Genomic DNA, 13,445 nt, shown 5'->3' on the forward strand with positions numbered 1-13,445 from the left:
AACTGAGTCTTGTGGCACTCCATATTCAACTAAAACATGATCATCAGAAGCTTCAACTGCAATGGATCGGCCAGTTAGGAATGAAGAAAACCAAGTTAGAGATTCTCCATGAAAACCTTGATGCGACTTGAACTTACTACTAAGGATCTCATGTGCAAGGCTGTCAAAAGCTTTCTTCACATCAATGAATATTGCCGCAAGGATAAGGCTTAAGTCTAAAGACTGTCGTACAAAATGAAGAAGCAAATTAAATGCGTTTTCTGTTGAGCACTTCTCCGAAAACCAAACTGGTGCCGATGAAAAAACTTCTTCGCGTCCAGGAAACTCAGCAGACGTCTTAGCATAGCCTTTTCAAATATTTTAGAAAAAACAGATAGAAGAGATATAGGCCTATAGTTCCCTGGGTCCTCCCGGTCACCTCTTTTAAATAGTTCTATCACTCGTGCCAACTTGAGACACCGAGGGAATATTCCGAGCTTGAATGACTGGTTAACCAAGTGGCACAGTGGTGTAATAATTGAGGGAAGAATTTGTTTAATTAATTTGGCAGAAATTTGGTCGAATCCACATTCAGTAATGACGAAATTATTATTATCAGTTCCTGCTCAGTAACTGACTCAAGAACCATCGACTTTGCACAGGAAGGACCGAGAAACTGCTTCCAAGATCTAGAACTTGAAGAAGGAACCACACCTAACGCCGTTGTCTTCTCAACCTCAACAAAATATTTAGCCATCTTATGTCGGACATGGTCTTCATCCAAGAAGAGATGATTCTGAACATTAAGTGATTTAGGAAGCTTTCGAGGACTTGCCGATGGATGCGTAAACTTCATTAATTACATCCTAAGTTTTCTCACTATTTTGGCTGCAATCCGCAAACCTTCGGGAAAAATTTGTAATTTTAGCTTTTTGAATCAGAGTTTTAAGCATCTTCCGGTATAGTTTAAAAGCCTCTAATTTAGCATCATTCGGTCTATTCCTATACAGTTTCCAAAGGCTCTGTTTCCTCTTTATTGACTCCAGTATTCCAGCTGTAGTCCATGGGGTTATGGGTGTTGATCTCTTAAAAAGACTTGGTTGGGGTGTTCGGCAATGATGGATAAATTTCTCCTTTACTGTTTCATAAGAAAATCAGATACCTTATTGTAATTTTCTAAGCTCACCCTCTCAAGTATTGTAAACTCTCATGAAGTAGTGAATAAATCATCTTTGAGCTTTTCAATGTTTGTTGGTGAATATCGGAATCTTGGTTTATTATCAGGGGGTATTCGGCGGACAAGCCGGGGGAGTGGAAGTAAAGCTCCAACTGGGAAATTATCCTATGTGTCTGATAGTAGCACTTCATTTTTTACAGAATTTATACATCGTCAATTAATGTTGCAGATTGGTCCGGAATTCGTGTAGGGATATTTATACAGGGTGTTAACCCGGACGAGTTTACTAGTGCCAGTATATCACATGCCTGACTCGATGACATATCCATCATGTCAACGTTAGAATCACCCATTAAAATTATTTCTACCTTTTCAGACGATACTTTCCAAAGAACATTCTCTAATATTTCTATAAATTGTTTCGCTGATCCGCTTGGAGATCCATATATTTCACCAACTATTATCTTTTTATTGGTGCTAGTAGCCAATTCTATGAACAGAAATTCAAATACCCGTTCAACGTTTGTAGACCGATCGTCTCTTCTTACAACTGCCAGATTACGCAATACATAAAATCCTAGGCCCCCCTTTTTTGCTATCTTTTTATTTAGGAATATTGAATTATATCCAGGTATATTCATAAGTATCTGGTTCCTTTCATTTAAGAAAGTTTCACATAAGCCAATAATTCCAGGGTGAGAATTCCTATATATAAGCTGTATATCATCCAGGGAATAATTCAGCCCTTGAGCATTCAAATGCACAACCTACAGGACATCCTCCCACCGAGCTTTAGCATCCCATAGCCCAAACTCCTCCAAAAAATTACTATCAATAATATTACCAAAATTTTTATCAAAATTCATATTCGGTGTTCTTCCTATCGGGTTATTCAAAATTTCATTAGAATTTACTCTACGACTTCCATATTCATCTAATTTCCTTTTCTTGAGATTAGCGTCAGTCCTCGATGAAAACTCAATTTCATACATTACTACTTACCAATATAGGTGATGAATAGAGATCACGCTGTAGTCGAGTGAACATGGGCGACTAAGACATCCTAATGACAGCGAATTCATAAGGCGAAGGCACGAACTTGAATTTTTGCTCCGGAACGAAAAAATATTTACAAGTAAAAAAGTAAAGAAAGGAGTAAATAACTTGGAAAGACAGAAATGGAAATATAAGAAAATAAATAAAAAACATAGATACGCACATTGCAAAAGAAAGCAAGAAAGAAGGAAATAACATAGTAAATAGAGAAAAGGAAAAATAAGACAATAGCTAAAAAACACACACAGATAAGGACGTTGCAAAAAAGAGCAGCAAAGTTGTATCCCCTCTCTTTACTGAGGTGAAAATACTCAATAGTTCATGTCACGCGTCAGAAAAACACCATCACTAATGACTCCTGATAAAAACAAGGCAAGAGGGTCATGGCGTGCATCACTGAACTTAACCCGGTTTGAGCTAGAAGTTTTTTTTTTGTTTCTAGCCATAGTTTAGTATCCTTTTGTATGACTTTAGTTTGATATACTTTCTCAGCGGTTACTGCGGAATTTTGGAGCTTGTAAGCCGTGTTCAAAAGTTCTTTCCGACGCTTTGCAAGTTGAGATGGTAGGTCGTTACTGATGCTTTTTCCTGTTCCTTTTAGGCTACCAACACAAGCCATGATACTATGCCTAAGATTCAGAAGAGAGACAAAAATAGGGTCCGAAATGGGGTGAGAGTTCGAGTGGGAAGGGCGCTTGGTCTTGTTTCTAATTCTGTACATTGCCGTGAATTTTATATCCTTTGAGTTTTGTACTGGTATTCCTGATAAAAAGTCGTGGACTGTCTCTTCAGTATTTTCACTATCTTTGTTAGGATTTCCGTGGATCAGCAGATTTTTGCGTTTTACGTACAATACCATACTCAAACACTAGTCTTTACTGCTATAATTGGATTTTTCAAATCAGAATTCTCTTGTTTCAGAGCTGAATTTTCTTTACGAAGACTTTCGATCATTTGCCTTAGGTCATCGACACGCTCGTCGAAATACTTTTTTGTGACCGACATCACTGATTATGCAGTAAAAATTCTCTTCCGTAAATCAAATTAGCAAAATGACATTTCAAAGGGACTTACAGGCATGGGCCCCTTTCTTCATATAAAAATCTAAGAGGCCCCGTAACAAACAGAGCAAAAATTCTGAAAAATCCATTCCAGGAAAAATTTTCTAAATAATTACCAAGAAGACTTACAGTTTTATTTTGAAGAATCTGCACTCTTTTAAAATTTGCGTAAGAATATTTTTACCATAGAACACAACCACAAGAAATATAAGGTGCAACAATAGTATGGTACAGTGATAGAAGAACTGATAATGGTAAAATATACTTTAGTCGGCACTTTCTCAGATCTTTAGCAAATTTAGTCGTAACAATATCACTATGGGGCCTCCAAGATAAACTACAATCAAGCTGGAAACCCGAATAACGCACTTCATGTACATGTGACAAAGCCTTACCATTAAAAAATGTCTCTCCATCAACAATTGGTAGCTTACCACCTCTTCCAAATACCATAAAATTAGTTTTTTTTTCTAACATTCAAACTTGTAAATAGAAAAAAAGAATTTAAAGCCCTATTTACTTTCAACAACAAGTCATCATTGGATTGACTAGATACAGTTAATGCAGTGTTTTGATAAAACACTCAGGTAAGAAACAGCGCATTGAATCAACATAAACAAGGTACATACTGGTCCCAAAACAGAGCCCTGAGGTAAACCATACTTAACTTGAAAAGGAGAGGAATGAACATTATTAAATACAACTTGAAGAAATCTACCACTCAAAAAATATCAAACTACTTCAGATAGTTACCACAAACTTCAATGGATTCTAGACGTTTGAGTAAAATTTTAAAATTCACTGTGTCAAACGCTTTCTAAAATCAATAAATATAGTCAAAAAAATTTCACCACGTTTATGGCATTTATTCATAGTATCACAGAGGCAATGCCTGGCGTGCGACATCGAGGGACCTTTCGTAAAGCCAAACTGAGTTTTACTAAGCATTTCCGTTTTCGTAAGGTAATCATAAGGTCTTTAATGTACAATTTTTAAAATAATTTTGAAAAGAGGGGTAGGGTTGATATGAGTCTATAATTTTCAATATCCATCTTAGAACCACTTTTATGAAGGGTGTTGACTTTTGTCCATTTAATTGCATCAGGGAAATTTCCGATTTGCAAGGAAAGGTTGATTATGTGGATGAGGCATGGTATTAAACAACACATCACTGACGTAACATTCTTAAAATTAATGCTATCTGTCCCTGCTAAATTAGATTTGATTGTTTTCACAACTCTCAGAATGTCGTCTTCAGTGATTGGCTGAAATTCAATTTTAATTCCAGTTCCTCTATCATCCACAAATTCCTAGTCCAGGAAATCATCATTAGAATTCAGCCCTTCTACATGTAAATTTTGGCCAATACTTCAAAAAAACAATACTTCAATACTTCAAATCTGTTACTAACAATCGTTTCATCATTCACAGTTTCTTCTTGAATCACCAGCGAATTGGGTGGTGCTTCTTTCTTCTTTCTCAATAGATTATTAATAACCTTCCGATTTTCCTTAGTGTTATCCCAGTTGATTCTCAAAGTATTCTTTTTCAGCTTTTCTTATCATTGAATTCACTTTATTGCGTATTATTTTGAATTCTTCCAGTTTTTCAACACACTAACTATTTAAATAATCTACATACAACTGATTTCTTAAATCTGACACTTCAAGAATTTCCATAGTTATCCAAGCCTTCCTCAGCTCATTCTTATGGGGTTTCAAACATTGCACTGGACGATTCTCATTATATATTGGCTGTGCGATCCCCATCATGCGATCAAATGCACCAGAAGCGTCATCTTTCACTTCCGAAATTTCACTAAAACTCAATGCTGCTTAACTTTTCACCAACCTCTGTAAATTCTCTTTTTTTAACAGCCGATTCTTCACTTTTTTGAATTCATTTCTTTTTATTCGGTAACGAGGTACCATTGCGACAATTAGGAAATGATCCAAACAAGGGTATAAAGCCACATCAGCATAACTACGGTCCAGATACTTAGTACCAACAAAAATATTATTAATGAGAGTGACTGAATAACTCGCAACACATGTTGCAATATTCACAGTGGGAAAAAAATCATGAGCAACGATCAAATTATAATAATCAAATGTTACTCCGTTCAATGAAGAAAGATCAAAGTTGAACTCACCCATACAAATCAAATTTAGACCTTTCCAAAACGCTGCAGGTGCAAGTTGACCAAAACCAGGCACAAATTCTTCCCAGCTAGCACTTGGTGGCCTATACACAACACTAATCAAAAGCTTCCTACGTCCAAAGTTTAATTCCAGACAAAGACTTTCAAACTTACCCTCTATTCAAATATTAATATTCTTTCTTAATTGGTAAGACAACGACTTTGAAATCAAACCTGTAATTCCCCCTCTATGAAATGATGTACGGTTTTTAGTCTTTAAACTATAATCTAGAAAAGAATACAACGACAGAAAGTGTTTCTGACTCAAAAAACTATCACTATTACCAATAAAACTAATTTTTCTTGAGAATCAGAGAGAAATTGTAGCACATCCTCATAACAGGTAAAAGGTAGGTAAAGGACACGGCATTAGACTTTACAGTCCGTACCGGCGGTGCTGATCTCCGTTTCTTGGCCCTTCAGCCAGGAAGTGCAATGGGGGTTTGGGGGCCAGCCATCCTGTGCTTTCGCACACCCTTCCTGTTTACCTTCCCCATATTTCTCCAGGTACCCGTTTAGAGCTAGGTCGACTCTGGCTAAGCCTACAGAGTCACGCCACTGACCCCCGTCCCAAACTGAAGAATTGGGTACACTGGTATTCGAACCCACGTCCTCTCAGACAAGGGATCCCGAATCCAGCGCACCAACCCACTCGGCCAGGACGGCTCTCATCCTCATAACAGGTTGTAAGACAGCATTTCCTGGCACATAAATGCAAGAAATCAGCCTCTTCTGGGGTTAAACTGTGGACTTTAATCGTAAGTACTGTTTCTCAACTGTTGAAGTCTAACTTGGCTCAAACAAGGCTCAAGATCTGTTGCTATTAGTGCCGACGAAAAGGTCGGCTCATTAAACAACAAATAGACGCAGTAAAAATAAATGAATACGCAAACCAAACAAATCTTTCTAAATGGAAAGAAAATAAAATGCAAGAGTGAGAATCAAGAATTTTCGAGAATAATCATGAAAATGACAAAAATAGCGAAAAATATACGAACAATGTGAATCTCTCTAAAAATGCAGATAAAAATTAACAACAGATATTGCTGGAGTGAGAATCGACCATTTTCGAAACTAATCATGAAAATAACAGCAATGGGGAAAAAGTAGTAAGAAAAACTGGGAAAAAAATCAATACAAGAGAAAGAAAAAAAGACGAAAACATCACAAATACTATTTCTAATGCATTCACCAAAAGGTCTTATTTTCCGCGCAGACAGTTCACCTGGCAACTTCACTAGTGTGTTGTTGCGGTCAGTCCATACATGTTTGATACCGAATGGATCCCTTTCGGCATTTAGAAAATTACGATGTCACTATGTAAGTGATCCGATACAAAGACGCCCGAACCAGGTAGCTTAGACTTCTATGAGAAAACTTTCCGAGCAACTTCTTTGCTAGCAAATCGCAATAGTACTGGGGCAGCTTTGTCACTAGCAGTATGAGGCCCACTCACTCTAAACTGAAAAGCACTTGATAATTTGTCAGAAGACATACCAGAAACGCCCATCTGTGTCGGTAGTACATTGAGCAAAGTCGTTTCAAGGCCAAATCTTGGCTATTGCTTCAGACCGTTTAAAACAAGACTCTCCAATATATTGTCTTGATTCATATCATCAAGTTTGGCTTTGATTTTACCATTTCGATTTTTCCGATTTATGGTTTTCATTCTACACGCTTTCAGCTCTCGTTCAATACGGTCTAAGATGGTATTGAGCTCCAATATATTGTCTTGATTCATATCATCAAGTTTGGCTTTGATTTTACCATTTCGATTTTTCCGATTTATGGTTTTCATTCTACACGCTTTCAGCTCTCGTTCAATACGGTCTAAGATGGTATTGAACTCCAGTGGTACAGAATTGTACAACTCATTAATTATAGTCTCAGAAGAGTCTTTTAGACAAGATTGCCTCTTCGTGCAACACTTTGCAAAAACCTGGCGAGATAACTCTGAAACAATAGATTCTCTGGTTTTCTTTAGCTACTGTTCTGTAGTGGAAATTCGTGCAAATAAAGCAGACTGTGAACCGGGTAATGCAGCAGCCTCATTGGATACTTTTAGTGCAGAAAATGCTTTTGAAATCGAACTGTAAATCTCCGGAAATGCTCAAGTTCATCAAATGTGAGTTTAACATACTTCACAGTTTTAGAAAAAGCTTCTCCAACACTGTGTTCACGCGATACAAGTTTACTATTAGAAACAATTTGTTCGTTATGATCCTCGTAGCAGAAAGTAAAAATTGTTTATTCGTTTTCCATTTTTGTTTGTAATTTTTAGAATTTGCACGGAATATAGTGGATAGCCTGCATATTTCGCCAGTGCTAAATCGAAATGCTTATATGACGGCATAATCAACGTGAGCAGGAGAAAAAAAGAAAAAACAACCAACAACAAAAGTGACTTCTCTTAAATTGGGCAGGTCCATGGGTGAAGTTGGCAATCACCGCTCTAAAATGAAGAAAATGTTTATAATCATACTGTTAGACAGTAGTGAATATAAGGTTGAATGAGAGAGTGAAGAAGGATCTTTATTATTAAACCAGGGAAACAATGACGAAACTTTCGAAGAACTTCTAGGCTTCTAGAGAGCTTAAGTTTGACACGAGCACAATGATCTTTAAAAGTAAGATTTTTGTCCAATAAAATACCCAGGAATTGAACATGTCTCAGGGGCCAAGTTATATCACCGTGAGTGATAGAAATAGTTTTGACCAAAGGACAAGAAGTATCTGATCTAGAAAAATAAGTAGACTAGATTTAGGTAGATTTAGGGAAAGGCTCTCTCTATTATAAAACCAAGCAAAGGCTCTCTCTAGGACAAAATAAGTTTTCATGATAGGGGAAGATTCCTTAATTTCTGAACGCCCCAGGGTAATATCATCTGCAAATGAGAGTAGCACTGGGTCTTGAGATGCCTCACCAGGTAGGACAATATTGTGATAACAAACACCCCAGCAACTTCATTTAGTTTTGTTCAGATACAGAAACGAAAAGATCATTGATGAATTTAAGGAATAAAACAGGTCATAGGGTAGACCCTTGAGGGACACCAAAATAAACACGGTATTGATCTTGAAGCATAGGGTCAATACCGATAGATCTTTCAGACAAGTAAGTTTCAAACCAATGATAACTGTTTCCCCGTATCCCTAGGTGTTCCATCTCAGAGACTAGGATAGTATGTGATATGCTGTCAAACACTTTTCTGAAATCAAGGAAAATTGCAGCTGGAATTCTACCCTAATCAACTGCCTTGTGAATGAAATTCAGTAAGGCCATGCAAGCATGTTTTTTGAGTTGTTAGGGCAAAAACCAAAGTGTTGTAATGGAAAAATTGTTTTTTATCAAGAAAAAACACAAGTCTAGAGCACATTCATATTTCAAAAACTTTACTAAAGCCAGATAAAAGAGAAATTGGTAATGTGAAATTTTTTTCCTGCATACTGTCTCTAGATTAGCAAGTGAAAAAGGAAGGTGATTAGATGATTGGATTAATTGTAGGCTACCTACTATCTACCTCCTGTTAGTTTAGCTGCTTTTATGCTGCAACAAAATATCTTTATATGTTCAATTGAATATTTTCTTTTAGAAATAAAAAAATGGCGTCTGTTGCGACAGCGAGGAGGCCCCAAGAAATTACACAGCCATATGGGTATCCTTGCAGACGGGTTTATGTTTATTTTTGGTGGTATGAAAGAAGGAAAGTATCGCGGGAAATCATGGAAGCTAAAAATTGGTAAGTGCAGACTAAAGTGAGGATCAATTAAACTAGGCTCAGAGTACAAACAATCTTAATAATACTTTCTTGTTCTTTGCAGGAATTTTTTTCTCATTCAGATGTTTGAATCAAAGTCTTATGGTGGACTTATTCATCTCTTCTTAGACTTTTGTACTTAATACGAGATGCTATTCAGCCTCTTAATAAGTCCCTTCTCATTTCATCGTTTTCAAACAGTTCATGGTAACGAACTGTAAATAAAGAGCTACTCAGGGCAATAGTAACCAATACTCTAAAAAAGGGAGCTTAGATAAGAATTAATAGGTCAAAAGGATTGGCTTTTTATGCAGATTAAATATAAAAAACAAGTTGTTAACTGTAAACAAGGAGCAACAATAAAACTATAAATAAACAGAAATTATTCCGTATTATCAGCGGTGCTGTCCCCTACTCAATCGCCTGATCACCACACTAAAGTTTTTTAGTACTTTAATAAAGCTTCTTATTCTAAGTAAACAACCCTTGGGTTTCAGGAGTCGTTCTTACAGAATTTGAACATAATATCAAACCATAGCGAAAAGAACGAGGTATTGAGGAGGGAGCATCTTCCTCATATACGAGATAAATTCTGTTCGTTTTAACTTTTAGTGTTGCTCCTTACTTTCAGTTGAAAAATCCTTGTTTTTTTATTTAATTATTGATCTTTTTTTCAAACGATTTTAAATCGAGTCGTCAAAGAGAAAGAAGCACAAATAAAAAAAAAAATTCTACATGAAATCAGGCAAAGTCTCCCATGTAAAATTTTGCCTTTGAAAGTTTATCCCTAGAAGCTGTATTCTCCACAGGAAATTTTTCCTGTAAGAATCCCGCTGCCTTTCGTGAAGAAAATTCCCTTCCCCGTAAATTGACCTTATACTTCCCAATAACAGATACTGTTCGTAAGCAATGAGTAATTTCATAACTTACAGCCCTTTCCCCAGGGGCTGTGAGGGGCATTTTCATGTTCAGACACATGGTTCTTCGACCCTTCAATTACAGTGAACAAAATGGCTATCTCAAAATTGTGACTGGATGACTTTGAGGAGAAATGGGGCTTTGGAGGGGGCTAGTTGTCTTCAAACTATTTTGGTCACTTAAAAAGGGGACTAAAACTTGTATTTTTCGTTCAAATAACCCTTCCCCCGATCTTCTAGAAATATAAGTTTGATACGATTACCCCTAAAAAAACAAACAAAGCAAATAAACACGCACCAGTGATCTTTTCTCTAGCATATAATATAAAATCTAGAATTTTGCGAATGGTAGCTTGAAACCTCTACAGTAGAGTTTTCTGATGCAACGAAACTAATGGTGCAATTTTCATTAATATTCCTTGGCTTTTTGAAGGTTTTTTCCCCCTTTTATTAAAAATCACGCAAAGTTTCTCAGGCTCGTAGCTTTAATTGGGTAACATTAAAACAATTAACGTTTTTATGATTTTAATACTTTTTAATATATTTGAAATCGGCATAAAAATCCAATCCTTTTGCTGTATCTATTATTATCAAAATTCAGTTTTTAAAAGTTTGTGTTGCTATTGGTCTGATTCGCTCCTTACTTTCAGATCTTTACCACGAACTGTTTGACTGCAAGTATTTAAAATTCATTGGGTTTCATGATAACCATAGAATAAAAGTGAACTTGACGAGAATGACAAAATTTATCCAGTTTTTGAAAAAAAATGAGGGACATCCCTAAAAAGTCAAGTGATCCTACTTAAAATCACCTTATTAGATTCAGCATATCAGAGAACAGTTTTCTGGAGGTTTCAAGCTCCTGTCGACTAATGTGTCCAATTTCGCTTTTTTTCCCCAGAAGAAAGATCATAGGTGTGTGTGTGTTAGTTTATTTGTTAGTTGTCCCTAGGAATATGATGATGCTAGAATATCAGTGGATGGCTCATCCAAACAGAAATTAGAAGTTGTATGGCCCGTCCTCGGGAACCAAAACATCGTGACACGGGGAAGTGGCTTTTTCTTTTCTTTTTTTTTTTTTTTTTTTTTTTTTTTTTTGTACCAAACTACGATATTGCTCCAAAGAGGACCGATTTGCTATTAAATGAAGTATTCTGAAATAGCCACTCGATTTAAAAGTATCACATACTATATATTGAGTCTTGCAAGCTGTACAGGAAGTAATGCGGCACGCTGGCACATTCGCTCCTGAAAAGAAACATTCATTTATATCTGATTAAACTAAGATATCTGATCATAAAATATCTGATTAAACTAAGTTGATCTGCTTGATCTTCTAGAAAATTTTGTTCATTGATGCATAATAAGACGTCAGAATTCATAAAGGAGGGTTTTGGGTCATTTTGAAGGCGGGGAGGGTACATTATGTCTAAACGAGTGCATTTCAATGCCAAAATTGTCCAAAATCTCCGCGAGCCTTTAGATAAATATAAAAAGGGGTATATGTTTATGTGGGGAGGGAGGGTTTAGAATTTATTCAGGGTCAGGGTAGACTAACCCTGAATAAGGGTGATGTATGGTAATATCTCCCTTCTCATTGCACAAAAAAACTTTTGACATTTATTTTAAAGCTCTATTTAACTAAACGGATTTACATCATTTTTCATAAAATTACATACAATGATGTATAAGTGCACATCGACTATTTTAAAAGGAGATACAGCGGTTTATATTTGAAGGCGGGTGGGGTTGCCAGTTGCCTCAAAGATTGCGTTTTAATGCCCAATTATCCTAGCTCTCACCGAGCCTTCAGATAAATGTACAATAAGTTTTATGGAAGGAGGATGGAGAAACTGACAACTAATTCTTCGTGATTCCGGGGTATATTTTTGTTCAATGCCATTATTATTGCTCAGGATATGGTTTGAAACAAAGAATAGGATTTGAATAAAAAAAAATTAAGTCTTTTCAACCGAAAGTAAGGGTGCAACATTAAGGCTTAAAGTAAACAGATATCTTAAAAAAAATTTGTTCTAATTCAATGGCTCTCGTTGCTGATTGGACATTCTTAAAGATTTTTAACTTTTCTAAATATCTGTGGTGTTGCCCCCTCCTCAATCCCCACTTTTTACGTTAATGTGTGAATTTTCGTCCAGTTTCTTTTCGGGTCCTGGGTTTTTTCCTAGCTCTGTCAGGTCTCATCATAAAACGACTACCTAAATATTAACATACCCTAAACTCATTTAACATTTATTTCACAGTAACACTGTAATCATCTTTTATCTGTTTCTGTTCTTAACTGAAATCTCTTTTCATTAGATGACAAACCCTTTCTACATAATCCTTTACAAAGAGTTTAGTTTTACTCATTCTAATAAGATTCTTGATTTCTCCTTCTGTATTCCCTCACTTTGTTTTATTAATATTTATTTCTGCTTTCTTATACTTTATTCCGGAAATTTATAGTAAATTAAATGAGCTATGATTTTACCAATTTACATTTTGATTGATAGAATGACTTTGATTTTTGACCCAGAATGTTAAACATGAAATCACTTTTAAGAAATCATTTTGTTTTTGGCTTAAAAGAATTTTTACGTCAAGCTATCTTTTTTTCTTTAAAGAAATTTTTTTAATTGTGATGTGTTTTTTCCTTTTTTTCAGATACGTTGACATGGGAGAAGGTAGTCAGTCCTTTAATGACCCCAAGTGATCGTGCTAGTTCCTCAATTCACGAAGTTCCTAAAATGTATTTACCTTCAGTTTTGGAAGCACTTCATTCCCCAGCGTCCTTTTTACAAGTGCCGCGGATCTTTTCAAGTTTATCATCTAGTGTTTTGCAACCAAGATCAACAGACAGAGTTCCAAGAGTTTCTTCGCTGCCAAACGCTCTATCATCTAGACTCGGAATTCGGAGACAAAGCTTGGTAAAACGTTCCACAGCAGAAGAAGAAGAAGATACCCATACATTCAGGAAAAGTTTGAAGACAAAAGAGAGTGTGTATAGTTTAGAAAACAACGTCAATGCTTGTGATTTTAAGTGTTTCTTACTTTTGGGGGGTGTAGGAGAACAAGAATGCATCAGAAGTTCAAGTTCCTTATCTATATGGGCAGCTTTGTTATAAAATATGTATTTTTAACTTGCATTTGACTGTTTTATAACGTTACCTATTATTTCAAATTCAATGAAAATAAATGACACCAATTCTATGAACAATTTCTTTTAAAATCCTGAAACACTCCTTTGGCGTTGTAAAACATAAGGGTCCACTTTTGCTGCCCTATGCACCTCTAACA

The 13,445-nt window shown here is 36.0% G+C and overlaps 1 protein-coding gene across 5 annotated transcripts in view; it reads left to right on the top strand.

The window, feature by feature from the left end:
- Window positions 1-13,365, top strand: part of LOC136026365 (rab9 effector protein with kelch motifs-like) — a 116,942-nt gene extending 103,577 nt beyond the window's left edge. For all 5 annotated transcript variants that reach the window (XM_065702935.1, XM_065702928.1, XM_065702919.1 and 2 more), the window contains exons 6-7: window positions 9,067-9,213; window positions 12,813-13,365. In XM_065702935.1, coding sequence (XP_065559007.1) covers window positions 9,067-9,213; window positions 12,813-13,273 — 608 coding nt within the window. In that variant the 3' untranslated portion in view covers window positions 13,274-13,365. The remainder of the gene's footprint in view (window positions 1-9,066; window positions 9,214-12,812) is intronic.
- Window positions 13,366-13,445: the final 80 nt, after the last annotated feature.

This window comes from Artemia franciscana, chromosome 1 (assembly GCF_032884065.1).
Source record: "Artemia franciscana chromosome 1, ASM3288406v1, whole genome shotgun sequence".
Classification (NCBI taxonomy): domain Eukaryota; kingdom Metazoa; phylum Arthropoda; class Branchiopoda; order Anostraca; family Artemiidae; genus Artemia; species Artemia franciscana.